At 43.7% G+C, this 19,806-nt stretch overlaps 1 protein-coding gene and 1 long non-coding RNA gene across 2 annotated transcripts in view; one reads left to right on the forward strand and one right to left on the reverse strand.

The window, feature by feature from the left end:
* Positions 1-1,014: 1,014 nt before the first annotated feature.
* LOC115203168 (dual specificity protein phosphatase 22-A) overlaps positions 1,015-19,806 on the reverse strand; it is a 29,014-nt gene continuing 10,222 nt past the window's right edge. The window contains exons 5-7 of the mRNA XM_029767596.1: positions 10,005-10,079; positions 9,738-9,909; positions 1,015-2,275 (exon numbers count right to left, since the gene is read on the reverse strand). Of these exons, the coding sequence (XP_029623456.1) occupies positions 2,075-2,275; positions 9,738-9,909; positions 10,005-10,079 (448 nt within the window). The 3' untranslated portion in view covers positions 1,015-2,074. The remainder of the gene's footprint in view (positions 2,276-9,737; positions 9,910-10,004; positions 10,080-19,806) is intronic.
* Positions 6,177-6,473, forward strand: LOC115203171 (uncharacterized). Its single transcript, XR_003880122.1, has 3 exons — positions 6,177-6,228; positions 6,265-6,336; positions 6,404-6,473. It is a non-coding gene; the product is annotated as an uncharacterized LOC115203171 (long non-coding RNA).

Genomic DNA, 19,806 nt, shown 5'->3' on the forward strand with positions numbered 1-19,806 from the left:
CCTATGCCATGGTAAGGCTTCTGTTTGCCACATGGTCAATGACGATGACCCGGGCTTCATTAGACACAACAGTTCCCTGACGGGGCCCATATGCCCACGTCTTCGACCTCTTATTGTTTTAAAAAACAGCCTTTTTGAGGATATGTTTTGAGTTGTGAAATTTTACCACATATTTGCGAAAATAGTACCAAAGTGATTAAAAATCAGTGTTTCCCAAACAGCTCTAAAGCACTGACACAACAAAGTGTGAAAAAAGTTCAAGGGGGTGTAGACTTTCTATAGGCACTGTACATGAAGGCAGGGTAAAGTGACTAGACATCAGCATAGATAATAATAAGGTATTAGAGGTAGATATGTACATGAAGGCAGGGTAAAGTGACTAGACATCAGCATAGATAATAATGTATTAGAGGTAGATATGTACATGAAGGCAGGGTAAAGTGACTAGACATCAGCATAGATAATGTATTAGAGGTAGATATGTACATGAAGGCAGGGTAAAGTGACTAGACATCAGCATAGATAATAAGAACATAAACAACATAGTAGCAGCAGCATATGATGTGTAGAAGTGTATGCGTGTGTGTGTGTGTGCGCGCGCGTATGTAAATGTGTGAGAGTGTCAGTGTAGTGTGTGTGTGTGTATATATAGTCTTGTGAGTGTGCATAGAGTCAGGGTCAGTGTGGATAGTCCAGGTAACCACTAATCAACTATGTAGCAGTCTTATGGTTATTTAGCAGTATTATGGCATGGGGATAGAAGCTGTTGCAGAGCCTGTTGGTCCAAGAGTTGATGCTCTGGTACCATACACTTTCAAGCACAAGCTCTCTCTATCTCTCGCACACACACATGTATGTGTCGACACACACACACACACACACACACACACACACACACACACACACACACACACACACTAGTTTTGTTATGATTTGTTACGATAATACTTCGGTTTGTAGCCAGCCTTATACAATTGTTGTAAGGTTGCTTCAGCCTCAATTACAGGATGCTGCTTTGGCTTCATAATAGTATTTATTAGCATATATTTTTTGGCAAACAATGAAAGTGTACATTAGAATATTAATAAAGCAGATACATACACTATGATACAACATAATTTGTACCACTAAACATTTAACAAAGATCTTAAAAGAAGAAGATTTACAGTAGATTTTAGGAAGACCCCATATTATGGCTTTGGGCTGTAATGATCCTTCATTTTACTAACTGGAACGAGGCATTCATTTTCTATGGCAAAGCTGCTGTTATTTAAAGCTTTATCACATGCAGGTATACAGTAGCTGGATCAGTTTAAATTAGGGCAGAGAGCATCTTATGTTCATTCATATGTCCATTCAACCCTCAACACCAATCAGATCCTCCATCTAACCAGCGGACTGCATTTAACATGATGTAATCATGGTACCATGTAATAACATTTTGATAAACATGTTAATAATAATTGATTAAAATGTAATGTTACGTGCAGGACTTTTTCCTGATCATGTGACCTAACCAGGTCCTAGTTATAGGTCTTAGGCAGATGATTACGAAAAAAAACTGCTAGTCCTACGATTCTTTATCTGTTTGGCCTTAAAAGTTGACCCGTTGGGTTTAGAGATGAGTTGAGGTTATAGGACAGGTGAAGCCTCATGGTAGTATGTGGCTGTAAGGTTAAGGTGTTGAGGTGTGGAGGTGTTTGGACTAAGGCTTCAGTGAGCATCAGAGCTCCTGATCAGGCTGCACTAAGGTCAGTTCAGTGGTGAAGGTGGCGAGGGACATGGGAGGTAGTGCAGTGGTGAGAGAGTCAGTTAGCCAATGCCCCCAAAATAACCCTATGCACTTGGGACCTGTAAGTCTATCAGAGGGCAGGGTGGAGCTATTCCCATATTGCTTAGGACTAGAGTCTGGAGAATGTCTTGGTCAAGTGAAACCCCTGGCCCTACTTACACCCATCCGATCCTTTCAGATCTAAGTGCCTAGGGGTGATTTTGGGACTGGGCCATTGTCTCACTCTCCAGGCAGGCCTGAGCTGGAGGTTGGTGGGACCAGGGAGACTCGAGGCCCCTTGGCTCATCTGTTGCCCCCAGAGCCGTTGTAGGCATTGTAGGGTAGAGGGTAGACACTGGAGGCCTGGTTCATCCAGCCCTGGTCCCCTCCTCTCCTCTGGTTCTCCTGCTGCTGCTGCTCTATGTACTGGTTCAGCAGTGCTCCCACCTGCTCCTGGTCCTTGAAGGGACTGGAGCGGAAACTGGCCCGCAGCCACGCCCGGTACTGGAGAGAAGAAAGAAAGAAAGAAAGAAAGAAAGAAAGAAAGAAAGAAAGAAAGAAAGAAAGAAAGAAAGAAAGAAAGAAAGAAAGAAGGAAAGAAGGAAAGAAAAAGACCATGTTCGATGGTTAAGATCAATTAGTGTTCTATGGTCCACCAAGGGTGGGATGTCAGAGCAGAGTGTTCTGGTGTCAGAGAAGAGCAGAGTGGGCTGGTGTCAGAGCAGAGCAGAGTGGGCTGGTGTCAGAGCAGAGCAGAGTGGGCTGGTGTCAGAGCAGAGCAGAGTGGGCTGGTGTCAGAGCAGAGCAGAGTGGGCTGGTGTCAGAGCAGAGCAGAGTGGGCTGGTGTCAGAGCAGAGCAGAGTGGGCTGGTGTCAGAGAAGAGCAGAGTGGGCTGGTGTCAGAGAAGAGCAGAGTGGGCTGGTGTCAGAGAAGAGGAGAGTGGGCTGGTGTCAGAGGAGAGTGGGCTGGTGTCAGAGGAGAGTGGGCTGGTGTCAGAGGAGAGTGGGCTGGTGTCAGAGGAGAGTGGGCTGGTGTCAGAGGAGAGTGGGCTGGTGTCAGAGGAGAGTGGGCTGGTGTCAGAGGAGAGTGGGCTGGTGTCAGAGAAGAGTGGGCTGGTGTCAGAGCAGAGTGGGCTGGTGTCAGAGCAGAGTGGGCTGGTGTCAGAGCAGAGTGGGCTGGTGTCAGAGAGGAGCAGAGTGGGCTGGTGTCAGAGAGGAGCAGAGTGGGCTGGTGTCAGAGAGGAGCAGAGTGGGCTGGTGTCAGAGAGGAGCAGACTGGGCTGGTGTCAGAGAGGAGCAGACTGGGCTGGTGTCAGAGAAGAGCAGACTGGGCTGGTGTCAGAGAAGAGCAGACTGGGCTGGTGTCAGAGCAGACTGGGCTGGTGTCAGAGCAGACTGGGCTGGTGTCAGAGCAGACTGGGCTGGTGTCAGAGCAGACTGGGCTGGTGTCAGAGCAGACTGGGCTGGTGTCAGAGCAGACTGGGCTGGTGTCAGAGCAGACTGGGCTGGTGTCAGAGAAGAGTGGGCTGGTGTCAGAGAAGAGTGGGCTGGTGTCAGAGAAGAGTGGGCTGGTGTCAGAGAAGAGTGGGCTGGTGTCAGAGAAGAGTGGGCTGGTGTCAGAGCAGAGTGGGCTGGTGTCAGAGGAGAGTGGGCTGGTGTCAGAGGAGAGTGGGCTGGTGTCAGAGGAGAGTGGGCTGGTGTCAGAGAAGAGTGGGCTGGTGTCAGAGAAGAGTGGGCTGGTGTCAGAGCAGAGTGGGCTGGTGTCAGAGGAGAGTGGGCTGGTGTCAGAGGAGAGTGGGCTGGTGTCAGAGGAGAGTGGGCTGGTGTCAGAGGAGAGTGGGCTGGTGTCAGAGGAGAGTGGGTTGGTGTCAGAGAAGAGTGGGCTGGTGTCAGAGGAGAGTGGGCTGGTGTCAGAGAAGAGTGGGCTTGTGTCAGAGAAGAGTGGGCTGGTGTCAGACTAGAGTGGGCTAGATCAATCTCTGTGTGTGGTTGGCAAACGGATGGCAGACATTCCTGAAAACGAGGGACTTTCCTCGACAGCTCAGAGAGCCATAAGAGGTCCAACAGCTACGACCCCAACACACTCACTCTGGCTTTAACAACATTGTTTCTGGGCTTTATCCCAACTTGAGTTCTGTGCACGTAAATCATGCATTGATGTCATTGCATGTGTAACTTGTGAAAATTCAAGTTACACATGCTGATCTCAAGATGAGATGTGACCTTCTATGAGGAGTGTAAGTATCATATCCTTACACAGACAATGTCCTCTAAAATGGCCCAGTGTCTGGGTTTTCTGGGTTTAACGGTACACAGGGATTAGTCCTGGTTAGAGGGCCTCGAGGAGGCAGCAGGGGTTGGGTGGGAAACCCCTGGCAGAAGTCCCAGGTCTTTAGCCCAGCGGTCAATGGGTCCACATAGGGACCAGTGAGAGCTGAGGAAAGGGTGGGGAAAGCTAGCTCTGAATCAGAGCTTTACCAGGAACCTGCCTCCACTTCTGTCACTTCTCCTCTGACATTTCTGCTCACACAGTAGCTACAGGGCTCTCAGCAAAAACAGATCTAGGACCAGCTTAGATTGTAGTGACTGTGCAAGTGATGTCTCCCAATTCCATTGAAGCTTGTAGAAAAGTACACTTTACAAAAAAGGACTTAGGCAAATTGCAATTTGTTCAGAACAGGGCAGCACGGCTGGCCCTTGGATGTAGACAGAGAACTAATATTAATAATATGCATGTCAATCTCTCCTGGCTCAAAGTGAAGGAGATTGACTTCATCACTGCTTGTATTTATGAGAGGTATTGACATGTTGAATGCACTGAGCTGTCTGTCTGAACTACTGGCACACAGCTCGGACACCCATGCATACAACACAAGACATGTCACAAGAGGTCTCTTCACAGTCCCCAAGTCCAGAACAGACTATGGAAGGCGCACAGTAGTGGTGGAGTATATGTGGTAGTGGTGGAGTAGGGGCCTGAGGGCACACAGTACTAAATAGTGCCATGACTACATGGAATATGTGGTAGTGGTGGAGTAGGGGCCTGAGGGCACACAGTACTACATAGTGCCATGACTACATGGAATATGTGGTAGTGGTGTAGTAGGGGCCTGAGGGCAAACAGTACTACATAGTGCCATGACTACATGGAATATGTGGTAGTGGTGGAGTAGGGGCCTGAGGGCACACAGTACTACATAGTGCCATGACTACATGGAATATGTGGTAGTGGTGGAGTAGGGGCCTGAGGGCACACAGTACTACATAGTGCCATGACTACATGGAATATGTGGTAGTGGTGGAGTAGGGGCCTGAGGGCAAACAGTACTACATAGTGCCATGACTACATGGAATATGTGGTAGTGGTGGAGTAGGGGCCTGAGGGCACACAGTACTACATAGTGCCATGACTACATGGAATATGTGGTAGTGGTGGAGTAGGGGCCTGAGGGCACACAGTACTACATAGTGCCATGACTACATGGAATATGTGGTAGTGGTGGAGTAGGGGCCTGAGGGCACACAGTACTACATAGTGCCATGACTACATGGAATATGTGGTAGTGGTGGAGTAGGGGCCTGAGGGCACACAGTACTACATAGTGCCATGACTACATGGAATATGTGGTAGTGGTGGAGTAGGGGCCTGAGGGCACACAGTACTACATAGTGCCATGACTACATGGAATATGTGGTAGTGGTGGAGTAGGGGCCTGAGGGCACACAGTACTACATAGTGCCATGACTACATGGAATATGTGGTAGTGGTGGAGTAGGGGCCTGAGGGCACACAGTGTGTTGTGAAATCTGTGAATGTATTGTAATGTTTTTAAAATTGTATAAACTGCCTTAATTTTGCTGGACCCCAGGAAGAGTAGCTGCATAATAAATACAAATACACAAGAAATTGTATTTTACCGATATTGTTTTTTATTTCTTCTATTCATAAAACATGTTCTATTTCTATGTCAGTCCTGGTGATTCTGTAAGTGTGACACACCATATGTTAATTGAACATTACCCAGCCCTCCTCTTACCAGAGTGGAACCACAGCCTGTGGGACATGCTCCATCTTGCCCTTCCAGTAAATCTCTAACCATTTAGATCAACAAGTCCAACAGACCATCCAGATCTGCGGTTTCTGGAGGGAATCCAGGAAATAACCATCTAATCGTTTGTTGTGAAACACCATATATATTGCGAAATAGGATGAACTGAATGTATCTCTGAAAGAAATATGGAATTATGTTCCATTTCAGTAACGCAATATGAATACAAAGAGGGAACTGTAGATTATAAGGAGACAAATAAAATGTTCACACTAGTGTGAGCCTAATGAACCTAAACATTCAGTTTATTTTTGCTTCAGTTGTCACATACCTTTTGGCACCTGTGTGTTCACTAATCAAGGTTATGCAGCTTAGATGTGTTCCACACTGCTGGGCTTCTGGTAGACAGGTGTTGAACAGCACATCATGGGCTTCTGGTAGACAGGTGTTGAACATCACATCATGGGCTTCTGGTAGACAGGTGTTGAACAGCACATCATGGGCTTCTGGTAGACAGGTGTTGAACATCACATCACGGGCTTCTGGTAGACAGGTGTTGAACATCATGGGCTTCTGGTAGACAGGTGTTGAACAGCACATCATGGGCTTCTGGTAGACAGGTGTTGAACATCACATCATGGGCTTCTGGTAGACAGGTGTTGAAGAGCACATCATGGGCTTCTGGTAGACAGGTGTTGAACAGCACATCATGGGCTTCTGGTAGACAGGTGTTGAACATCACATCATGGGCTTCTGGTAGACAGGTGTTGAACATCATGGGCTTCTGGTAGACAGGTGTTGAACAGCACATCATGGGCTTCTGGTAGACAGGTGTTGAACAGCACATCATGGGCTTCTGGTAGACAGGTGTTGAACATCACGGGCTTCTGGTAGACAGGTGTTGAACATCACGGGCTTCTGGTAGACAGGTGTTGAACATCACATCATGGGCTTCTGGTAGACAGGTGTTGAACATCACATCATGGGCTTCTGGTAGACAGGTGTTGAACATCACGGGCTTCTGGTAGACAGGTGTTGAACATCACGGGCTTCTGGTAGACAGGTGTTGAACATCACATCACAGGCTTTTGGTAGACAGGTGTTGAACATCACGGGCTTCTGGTAGACAGGTGTTGAACATCACGGGCTTCTGGTAGACAGGTGTTGAACAGCACAGGCTTCTGGTAGACAGGTGTTGAACAGCACAGGCTTCTGGTAGACAGGTGTTGAACATCACGGGCTTCTGGTAGACAGGTGTTGAACATCACGGGCTTCTGGTAGACAGGTGTTGAACAGCACAGGCTTCTGGTAGACAGGTGTTGAACATCACATCATGGGCTTCTGGTAGACAGGTGTTGAACATCACAGGCTTCTGGTAGACAGGTGTTGAACATCATGGGCTTCTGGTAGACAGGTGTTGAACATCACATCATGGGCTTCTGGTAGACAGGTGTTGAACATCACATCACGGGCTTCTGGTAGACAGGTGTTGAACATCACATCACGGGCTTCTGGTAGACAGGTGTTGAACATCACATCATGGGCTTCTGGTAGACAGTGTTGAACATCACGGGCTTCTGGTAGACAGGTGTTGGATGGAGTGGTAGGTGGCTACTAGTATCAATGCATAGCCACCAATGTGATAATCCAACAAAAGATTGTAATGCGTATTTATTTAGTGATTTTCTTATAAATAACCTATACACTACTGTAATAAATTATAGGTAAACAAACTAGTGGCACATTATTTACATTAGATGGGTAATCATGTACAGTGTAATTTTTATGTTATATCAAAATAGTATTACAAACTTCCTATCATAAATTCAGGAGTCCCAGATGAACCAAGAAAGTTCCCATGTCTGGTAAAAGAGAAGAGTTGTGTTGAGGTGTGTCACTGTGAAGTATGTTTCCTCCCACACAACCGTCAGGTGTCACAGCAACTCCCACACATTACCTCCATCCATAACCAGCCATACAACATACTCAAACCTCGTTACAAAAATACGCACTGTGTTACAAAAATACACACCAAGGAAGGTACAATGAACAGTTAGACTACATATGATAAGGACAGACGGGAGACTTGAGTACCAAACCCAGCTTTGAGTCAGACTCTCCACCATCCCTTTATCAGTTTTCACTTCCGGATCATCAATTCATGAGAAAAGGATTACTCAAAATTGGAAGAAATTATGTACATTTCAGTTTTGTTTGCTTGAAAACGTCTATTTGCTTTGAATCCATTCAAAGTAAGTCAAAGTCCAAACTGAGAAACAATGACCTGGACACAACCCCTAAGACACTATCACACTTACTGAACCTTACCTTCCGCTCAACAAAACACCCACGTAATAACGCATTTAGAATCATTTTTAACAACAGACATGCCTTAGTTGTATCAGTGTTTTAGGCAAAGTGTTGTGAAATGAAAAAAAGATACAATTGATCACCCCTATATACAATACAACACTAGATAAAACTATTGGTATGACAATAGCAAATTCTCTCTAAGACACAGTCATGGGAAAAGCATGATGAAAGGAATCCCATTTCCCCTTTGATCCTCAAAATCACTGTCAACTCAACCAAACAATAAGAAAACAACAAATATTTTTGTTCTTCTGTGAAGACATTTTGCAAGCCTCTGACAGTAATTAGAGTCACGTGATGGTTAGTACCAGGCTAATGCAATTTCAGCAAGCCCCTCCAGTTCCCCTTCCGTATACGACACACACGTACTGAGTACCACTGGCTGGGTGCATGTCATCAGCTAGAGAGACAAGGCCCTTCTCAGCAACCTCCATACACAGCTCTCTTTGCAGCATGTTCTAGAAACGTGTGTGTGTGCGTCTGTGCGTGTGCATGTCACACATCATTTCACAGGTTTGAAGTCTGATGTGTGTGGAAATAGCTGCCCCACAACAGGAAAGCCATTTTCTCACACCACTACATCTTCTGTGAATAATATGCAGATGGGTATAAATAAACTGACAACACAGATACTCACTTTGAAACCAGCAAACACTTTAGTGTAGATCTAGTGACATGAGAGTGAAGGAGGTTGAAGTCACGGTTAATATACACGATGGTGGTACTTCTAATTAAATAACTTATGCATTTCTGGTGGACCAGACAAAAGTCACATAGTAACAGTTTACACAGGATCTAATAGTCTTCTGTTGGCCTCAATACATCGAGGGTTCATAACCCATCTCAGGCATAACAGCAAGTCCAGACAAGCCATCAGCCATCACAGAGATCATCTCCCAGTATGATGAGTTTAGGAAGATCCCTGGTAGGTCATATAAAGTTGAGACAGGCAACCAGGAAGGATAGGCTCCAGGTTTACTGTCAGAGACCCACCTCCATCCACAGAAGTGAAAGTAAACTAAAAGTATGAACCTGACAGGGCAGGAGTGGCCTTGTAAAAAACAGCTACATCATTAATGAGTGGGAGTAAGTGGGAGTAAGCTAACAGTTTGGCTTCCGAGTGGGTGTTAGAGAAAAGGTGGGCCTTAACCGGCATTCTTCTTACTCACTGAAATTGTTTACCATTGATAGGCCTGAACTATGCAAGTCTAAATATTTCACCTGAGCTGTGTTACAGGCTGTTTTTCTGCCCACATTGAATTGCGGGAAGCTGTAGAATAATAATAATAATAATAATAATAATAATAATTTGGGGTTGCTTATATTTGTCCTGTTATTTGTTGCATATCCCAACTCCCCCTGAGACACCCGCAGAGAGTGGGGTCACGTCCAGGGTCACCAATGTACAGCACCCCTGGATCATTAAGGGTTAAGTGCCTTGCTCAAGGGCACAGCGACTATATTTTTGTGGTTAGGGGACATCATTATGTTATCTATACAGGGTGTGTGTATGTATATTGTGTGTTTCAATGTGTATGTAACTACCTCTGTGACTTGGTTCATCTGGTACTCCTGTAGTTGATGTTGGAAGCCATAGTTCGGGCCTACGAAGGAACGCACGGCCTTGACAGCCGACAGACACTCCTCCCAGCTGTAGGTGGTGACGGTCATCAGGTAGGCCACCACCATGGTAGTACTACGGGACACACCGGCCAGGCTGCATTATGGGACAGGGACAGGGAGAGCATAGTCATGAGGGGTCAGGTACGGTCAACAGAAAGTTAGTGGTTTATGGTTAGGTGGTGTACGTACCAGTGCACCAGACAGGCCCCTCCATTTAGACGACATTCGTGGATGAACCTGATGCTCTCTTTGAAATGCTGTGACCTGCAAAGACAAAAACACATAGCCTTAAAGGTACAGAATAAACAGTGTAGTGTAAAAAGTGTATCGCTGATCATATCAGGATGTGGATTGTCTTGTCATAGGTGAGACTAGGGCTGTTAAGATGACCATATTACCGCCACACCGGCGGTCACGAGTCATGACCATTTAGTCACGGTAATTAGGCTTCTCCAAGCTCTGATGCTGCCGATGGTCATTAGTAGCCTACCTAACTGCCTGATTCTCAGCACTCTTTTGTCCCTCGAATCACTCTGACATCAATGCAAAATGTATTTGAAAATCTAAATCAAACACTTAATGAGAGCCCATGAGCTCATGTTGTGCAACATTTCTATAGGCTATGCAATTGCATGAGAAAATAGAGTGATGGCCTCTATTAAAAAGAGGAGGATCACATCAGTTTTCTATAGGCTAGGCCTACTATAGTTATTTCTCAACTTTCCTAATACTAAGCAAATTGATTATATTTACAACAGGAGTATAGCCTACCTGGCTGGCATGAAAATAAACCACGGGAAAAGCATCCTCCATTCACTATTTAAGTGCATAGATTACATGTATTTTTTCCCCCTGCCCCTGTTTCAAGACAGGGGTATGATAAATCAAAACTTCCCACATATATTATTTAGTATATGTAAAGACAAGATTAAATCAAGAATAGTCTGATGGGTGACAATATTAGCCTATCACTTGTGAATGATTCCCAGATTAAGGCAAGAAAGAGTGCATGGCTTTTTTGGGGGACTTTTTCAAATCATAGTCGCACACCTCATGTAGCCTAGCCCATAGGCCTATATGTTTTGATAAGGTTTGCATCACAACTGAAGTGGCCAAATAACTTCTTAAAATGAAGCACATTAATCAGTTTTACAACGGGTGAGAGCCTAACTGGCATACATATGCAGCGCATGAGTTTCAAGTTTGGGGAAAATAATTTTCACCATAAAAATGTACTTGTATAATAAAAGCATTACATTCATCATCGCATTTGCGGTCACTTTTGAGAATGGTGTTTTCCTGCTAATGGAAGATTTGCGTTTATAGCCTACTACGGTGTGCACATTGCTGCGCTTATAGTGTGAAGAAATATCCTAATAGTTTATCAACATTTTAAGCTACATTTTCGGGAGAAGGGAATTATAATTATTATATTCAGCCCAAGGGCACAATGGCCACTGGCCGCAAAATACATCGATTTTTGGCATTACAGCCACACAAAGGGGATGCCACCGGAAACTTCTATGTATTATCAAGTGCTTGTCAAATTGTGAATGAGAGACTGGTGAAGTGTGTACAGCTTGTGCAAAAAACAAAGCAGAGCTCGTGCCTTTTTCATGCAACTTTTTTCAAATCATCATTAGAGTCGCATCATGCAGCCTTAGAATGTATTAAACATCAGAACATATAGCCCAATGTTTGTATCACAACCAAAGTTACATAAATAACTCGAAATTAAGTATTTAGGAGTACCTGTTTCTTTGTTAACCACTCAACACAGAATAACTGCATATGTGCACTCCTTTAAAATGTTTGGAGAAAATATCCTTTCTATTTTATTCAGCTATGTTGAATTGTATTCTTCATACTATACAATAATGTAAAACAATGCCACAGAATTCTAAGCAAATCTTGTCTGCTAAATGAACTAGTATAGCCCACAGCCATATGGCACAGCCAGATCAGGGCCTAACATAAGGACAACTCGGAGTATGCTATTCTGTTCTTCTGAAATAGACTTCATTTTCTTCATATCATGTTTCTTTTGACCTGTCTAAAATACATAACGGATTTATTGTGATGGTGTAGGCTATATTACATGGATTTATTAGACTTTTTAAAATGTAGATGTTCCAATGGTCTGCATCAGTGTGGAAGCCAGGAGACTCTAAAATGTGTTTATGTTAATTAACGGTCAATTACTTGACAATCACTGGCTGACAAAATGTCATGACCGTCACAGCCCTCGGTGAGACCAGATCTATAACTATATAAATAGATTTTAGGTCACATTTTATGGGATATGAGAAAGAACAAGAAGAAGTGAAACTAAGGTGTAAAAGTCATCTGGACCCCATCTCTGCACAGCACAAGTTACTTCAATCAGTTTCATCTTAGTCATGACTTCCAGATAGATACCTGTCCTGTCTTATACCCAAGTAACCATGTATCTGTGTCCAATCATCACATCACTGGGAAGTCCCAGGGCATAGTTTATAGTTCAGTAATTTAGCAGATGCTCTTATCTAGAACGACTTACATTCGTGCATTCATCTTAAGATAGGTGAGGTGAGACAACAACACATCACAATTGGATCAAATACATTTTTCCCTCAACAAAGTATTTATCAGCAAAGTCAGTGCTAGTAGGAAAAGACATAACGATGTTATGGAGGGGGAAGGGATGGGTAGCTTACTCTGGAGATGGTGGTGGAAGTGATCCGCCCTATACAGTTGTCTTGTTTAGTAGCACTCTCCACTGGACACTACTAGGAGAACCAACAAGTATTTTCTATTCAACTTCCACTGTCATCCAAGAAAGTCATAATATCGCTCATACAACCCGTTGGTTTGTCAATTCAAGCACCTTTGATAGGACTGTGAGGTAATGAGAGTATAGGGGACTCCTATACGGCTTCCCCTCCCAGACTTTACAACCACTATCATTCAATCTTTAGAGATCATCTTTTCATGTAGATCAATACAGCATACCCCAACTAACATTCTCCTTCCATCTACCCTATACTGTGACTTGATCTGTTTTTTGGTGTTGGTGTATGACTACCACACCAAACACTATTGGGAAATAGTAGTGGAGCGTTGCGCAATAGGAGAGTCATATGGTGGGGAGCATTGTCCTCTAACAGCAAAGGCTGCTTGGTTACCCAACCAACTCAACAGCCAGGGGCTAAAATAGATGGATTGCACGTTCCCTCCTTCTCACTTGGAGCCAAATTCTTGCTGAAAGATGTCTCCTCAGCACTTTTCAAATTATTTCTGGTCCAGCAGTTTCCGGCTATCTTGTTAAATGTGCAGAAATGTATTAGGTGGCGATTATTTTGTGTTTTGACAGGCTGAACTCCAAATGAAAACAAAAAGAATTAGGATCTTACACCGAGTATACAAACATTAAGAACACCTGCTCTTTCCATGACAGACTGACCAGGTGAGTCCAGGTGAAAGCTATGATCCCTTATTCATGTCACTTGTTAAATCCAATTCAGTCAGTGTAGATGAAGGGGCAGAGACAGGTTGAAGAAACATTCTTAAGCCTTGAGACACGGATTGTGTCTAAGAGATACCGGACACCGGTTTGTGTCAAGAACTGCAATGGGGGGGGGAGGTGTTGGTTGGTATACTCAGTGTATATTTAAGCAATAAGGCCCGAGGAGGTGTATACCACGGCTAAGGGCTGTTCGTGGTATACTGGCCATATATCACAGACCCCGAGGTGCCTTATTGCTATTATAAACTGGTTACCAACGTAATTAGAGCAGTAAAAATACATGTTTTGTCATACACGTGGTATACGGTCTGATATACCACGGCTGTCAGCCAATCAGCATTCAGGGCTCGAACCACCCATATTAAAATCACAAATGAAGGACAGTGGCAAACTGTATGGTTGTATCCAAACAAAGACTCTGTGGCGCTTTAGTTTTGTGATATCTGGTAACTGAAGATATAGGACATGTCCACCTGTTTCTAATTATAATTCTTGGATCTTGAGTGTTTAATAAAACAACACGAAGTGGGGGTCAGGTCCGCATCCTACCACAATCATTTGACACACTCTGAGACTCATCAGGAGCTCACAGATATTTATTTATTTCACCTTTATTTAACCAGGTAGGCCAGTTGAAAACAAGTTCTCCTTTACAACTGCGACCTGGCCAAGATAAAGCAAAGCAGTGCGACAAAAACAACAACACAGAGTTACACATAAAGTCCAAGCCCCTAGGGCCCCTAGCTATGTCAGTCCCTGGCCTGGTCTCTAAAAGCGGGGAACAGGGGGACGTGATGAAACCAGCGGGACGACCGTTAGCCCTGTTTTCCCAGCCTAGGGATTGTGACAGAGAGGGACTATAATAGGCCTGGTGACCGTGGCACAGCAGGATGTCACAGCAAGGCTTCCTTCCTGCTGCCTGCAGACCAGTTGGTTGCGACAGGGGGGGTCAGAGGCCCCCCAACCCAACAACAACATCCCCTCCTCCCCAACCTCCAACCACCCTCATCATTATTATCATCATCATCTCTCTCCTTCTTATTTTCCTCTGAGAAGACAAGTGATTGACAGACTGACTGAGTTATGCTCTGCTTGCGGGAGGTTTAAAAAAAAGACTTAGTAGTCGCGTTACGGAGAATGTCTTTAACACTAGTGTCTGTCTCTTTCTGACTGACTGGCAGACAGGGTGTTTCTGTCCAGGTATGAAAAGCAGGGTAGGAGTGTCCACCCTGGAAGTTATCCTTACTGCGCTACACAGCGTGCTACAATACTAATGTAATGAGCAGTAATTAATGTGGACAGTGGACACAGAACAAACTCAACAGATGGTGCAGGTCATAGGTACCAGGGGAGTAGCTAGCTCTCTCTTATAGGAGCTCTAATAGTGGTGCGTGGCACAAAGGTTATGACTAAAGTATGACTAAAGACCAGAGTTGAATAACTGAAACCGGGTTACTGAGATTTACTGCCCAAACCAACTCCCTTTTCCTGGAGTAAATAACTGTGAGAAACCGGTAGATTATAATAAATGATTTATACGAACAGCATGACGTGAAATGGAACTGTTACATTATATGTGATGTATAAATCTGGCTTCTCGATGGCCTTCTATTTGATATCTGCTGGACAAATCATCTCGCCATGGTAACTTTTTTCTTGTGACAGGTAGACCCTACATTTCATGCAGCATTGCCTATGGTAGAGTAATATAGGGACTGAATACACATCTAATTTATACATCTCCATCTGGCTTTCGGGGGTCACCAAGTTTTTTGTAAAGATTATTTTATTTATTTCTTGCAGCTGCAGGGTTTTAAAACAGCCTATCACTCGAATATCGTTGCTCTCTCACAGTCTCTCTCTATCAACTATATTCAAATTGCATTTAAAAATAGATAATCCATAAAAAAATACACACATACATGCACACACACACACACACACACACACACACACACACACACACACACACACACACACAACCAGTCAAAGGTTTGGACACACCTACTCATTCCATGTTTTTTCTTTATTTTTACTATTTTCTACATTGTAGAATAATAGTGAAGACATCAAAACTATGAAATAACACATATGCAATCATGTAGAAACCAAAAAAGTGTTAAATAAATCAAAATATATTTTATATGCGATTCTTCAAAATAGCCACCCTTTGCCTTGATGACAGCTTTGCACACTTTTGGCATTCACTCAACCAGCTTCATAAGGTAGTCACCTGGAATGCATTTCAATTAAAAGGTGTGCCTTGTTAAAAGTTAATTTGTGGAATTGTTATCCTTCTTAATGCGTTTGAGGTAATCAGTTGTGTTGTAACAAGGTAGGGTTGGTATACAGAAGCCCTATTTGGTAAAAGACCAAGTCCATGTTATGGCAAGAACAGCTCAAATAAGCAAAGAGAAATGACAATCCATCATTACTTTAAGACATGAAGATCAGTCAATACGGAACATTTCAAGAACTTTGAAAGTATCTTCAAGTGCAGTCGCAAAAACCATCAAGCGCTGTGATGAAACTGGCTCTCATGACGACCACCACAGGAAAGGAAGACCCAGAGTTACCTCTGCTGCAGAGGATAAGTTCATTAGAGTTACCAGCCTCAGAAATTGCAGCCCAAATAAATGCTTCAGAGTTCAAGTAACAGACACATCTCAACATCAACTGTTCAGAGGAGACTGTGTGAAATCAGGCCTTCATGGTCAAATTGCTGCAAAGAAACCCTGACTAAAGGACACCAATAAGAAGAGACTTGCTTGGCCAAGAAACACGAGCAATGGACATTAGACTGGTGGAAATCTGTCCTTTTGTCAGATGAGTCCAAAATTTAGATTTTTGGTTCCAACCGCCATGTCTTTGTGAGACGCAGAATAGGTGAATGCTGTGGTAGCCATGCTGGTTAAGTGTGCCTTGAATTCTAAATAAATTACCGACAGTGTCACCATCAAAGTACCCCCACACCATCACACCACCTCCTCCATGCTCCATGGTCGGAGCCACACATGTGGAGATCATCCGTTCTGCAGCGATACGCCATCCCAACTGGTTTGTGATTAGTGGGACTATCGTTTGTTTTTCAACAGGACAATGACCCAACACACCTCCAGGCTGTGTAAGGGCTATTTGACCATGAAGGAGAGTGAGGGAGTGCTGCATCAGATGACCTGGCCTCCACAATCACCCGACCTCAACCCAATTGAGATGGTTTGGGATGAGTTGGACCGCAGAGTGAAGGAAAAGTAGGCAACAAGTGCTCAGCATATGTGGGAACTCCTTCAAGGCTTTTGGAAAAGCATTCCAGGTGAAGTCGGTTGAGAGACTGCCAAAAGTGAGAATGCCAAAATCAAGGCAAAGGGTGGCTACTTTGATGAATCTAAAAATTTTTTTTTTTTTTATTTGTTTAACACTTTTTTGGTTACTACATGATTCCATCTGTGTTATTTCATAGTTTTGATGTCTTCACTATTATTCTACAATGTAGAAAGTAGTAAAAATAAAGAAAAACCCTTGAATGAGTAGGTGTGTCCAAACTTTTGACTTTCAGGAAATAAATCCAATGCAGTACTAGCTTTATATTTAGCGAATGAATGATGGGTTTATGCATAAGCTTCTAACTTATAGCCTCTGTCTTTGGCGCAATATTTACCTCCGCTCCACTGGCCTCTCTCCTTAATAAAAAACGCTCCTTAGCTCTTGTTGTCCCAGAAAAAGCTTGCCAGACATTTTTGTTGTTGTTGCATTTCCTATATTCGAAGAGGGATGCAAGCTCTTGTTTGCTGAACGTTAAATACAGCAGCCAATAGAACTTACCGGGAGTTTAAAAGAAGAGAGAACAGGCGATGGTGGTAGGCTAAAGCAGTTTATTTGTTCAGACCCATAACCATTCAATCTTCGTGAAGAAAAGTGATTGGATCTTATTCTAGCCCTACATTATTCAAGCATGTCATTACAATGAAGATAAAGACAATGAAACGTATTTAATTTAACTCTTGAAAAAAAGAAGGAATGAAGCAACAACAGAGCGAGAGAGAGAAAGAGGAGGCTAAAATGCACATCGCACAACATTAGGGGAACTATTATTAAAGGTATATATGCTAATTAAAGAAATGTATATTAGGGCTGTTATGGTGACCGTATTACCACCACACAAGTGGTCACGAGTCATGACGGCAGTCAAATTACAGGTGACCGTTTAGTCACGGTAATTAGGCTTCTCCAAGCTCTGATCCTGCTGATGGTCATTAGTAGCCTACCTAACTGCCTGATTCTCAGCACTCTTTTGTCCCTCTAATCACTCTGACATCAATGCAAATGTAATTGAAAATCTAATCAAACACTTCATGAGAGCCCATGAGCTCATGTTGTGCAACATTTCTATAGGCTATGCAATTGAGTGAGAAAACAGAGTGATGGCCTCTATTAAAAAGAGGAGGATCCCATCAGCTTTCTATAGGCTAGGCCTACTATATTTATTTCTCAACTTTCCTAATATTAAGCACATTGCTTCTCTTTACAACATGAGTATAGCCTACAAAGCTGGCATGAAAATGAACCACAGGAAAAGCGTCCTCCCTTCGCTATTTAAGTGCATAGATGTATTTTTTCAATAATGGTCTATTCTAAATCAAATAAAATGTCACACATATATTATTTAGTATTTGAAAAGACAAAATTAAATCAAGAATAGTCTGATGAGTGACAATAGTAGCCTATCACTTGTGAATTATATATTATCACTTGATGCCCAGCTTAAGTCAAGAAACAGCACATGCCTTTTTTTGTGACTTTATCAAATCGTAGTCGCACACCTCATGTAGCCTAGCCCATAGACCTATAGGTTTTGATAAGGTTTGTATCACAACTAAAGTGGCCAAATAACTTCTTAAAATTAAGCACATTAACCTGTTAGGGCTAGGGGGCAGTATTTACACGGCCGGATAAAAAACGTACCCGATTTAATCTGGTTACTACTCCTGCCCAGTAACTAGAATATGCATATAATTATTGGCTTTGGATAGAAAACACCCTAAAGTTTCTAAAACTGTTTGAATGGTGTCTGTGAGTATAACAGAACTCATATGGCAGGCAAAAACCTGAGAAGATTCCATGCAGGAAGTGGCCTGTCTGACAAGTTGTTGTTCTTCTTGCCTCTGTTTATTGAAGACTGAGGATCTTTGCTGTAACGTGACACTTCCTACGGCTCCCATAGGCTCTCAGAGCCCGGGAAAAAGCTGAACGATATCGAGGCAGCCCCAGGCTGAAACACATTATCGCTTTTGACAAGTGGCCGATCAGAGGACAATGGGCTTAGGCGCGTGCCCGAGTCGACCCCATGCTTTATTTTCTTTCGTCTGTTTACCTTAATGCAGATTCCCGGTCGGAATATTATCGCTTTTTTACGAGAAAAATGTCATAAAAATTGATTTTAAACAGTGGCTGACAGATAGCTGATGCTTAACATTAGTGAAGGAGAGATAAGTCTCCAACTTCAGCGATTTTTGCAATTCGTTCCAGTCATTGGCAGCAGAGAACTGTAAGAAAAGGCGGCCAAAGGAGATGTTGGCTTTGGGGATGACCAGTGAGATATACCTGCTGGAGCGCGTGCTATGGGTGGGTGTTGTTAAGGTGACCAGTGAGCTGAGATAAGGCAGAGATTTACCTAGCAAAGACTTATAGATGACCTGGAGCCAGTGGGTCTGGCGACGAATACGTAGCAAGGGCCAGCCGACAAGAGCATACAGGTCGCAGTGGTGGGTGGTATATGAGGCTTTGGTGACAAAACGGATGGCACTGTGATAGACTGCATCCAGTCTGCTGAGTAGAGTGTCGGAGGCTATTTTGTAAATGACATTGCCGAAGTCGAGGATCAGTAGGATAGTCAGTTTTACGAGGGTATGTTTGGCAGCATGAGTGAAAGAGGCTTTGTTGCGAAATAGGAAGCCGACTCTAGATGTAATTTTGGATAGGTGATGCTTAATATGAGTCTGGAAGGAGAGTTTACAGTCTAGCCAGACACCTAGGTATTTGTAGTTGTCCACATATTCTAAGTCAGAACCATCCAGAGTAGTGATGCTAGTCGGGCGGGCAGGTGCGGGCAGCGATCGGTTGAAGAGCATGCATTTGGTTTTACTAGCGTTTAAGAGCAGTTGGAGGCCACGGAAGGAGTGTTGTATGGCATTGAAGCTTGTTCGGAGGTTTGTTAACACAGTGTCCAAAGAAGGGCCAGAAGTATACAGAATGGTGTCGTCTGCGTAGAGGTGAATCAAGGAGTCACCCGCAGCAAGAGCGACATCGTTGATATATACAGAGAAAAGAGTCGGCCCGAGAATTGAACCCTGTGGTACCCCCATAGAGACTACCAGAGGTCCGGACAACAGGCCCTCTCCGATTTGACACACTGAACTCTATCAGAGAAGTAGTTGGTGAACCAGGCGAGGCAGTCATTTGAAAAACCAAGACTGTTGAGTCTGCCGA

This window comes from Salmo trutta, chromosome 12 (genome assembly GCF_901001165.1).
Source record: "Salmo trutta chromosome 12, fSalTru1.1, whole genome shotgun sequence".
Taxonomy (NCBI): Eukaryota; Metazoa; Chordata; class Actinopteri; order Salmoniformes; family Salmonidae; genus Salmo; species Salmo trutta.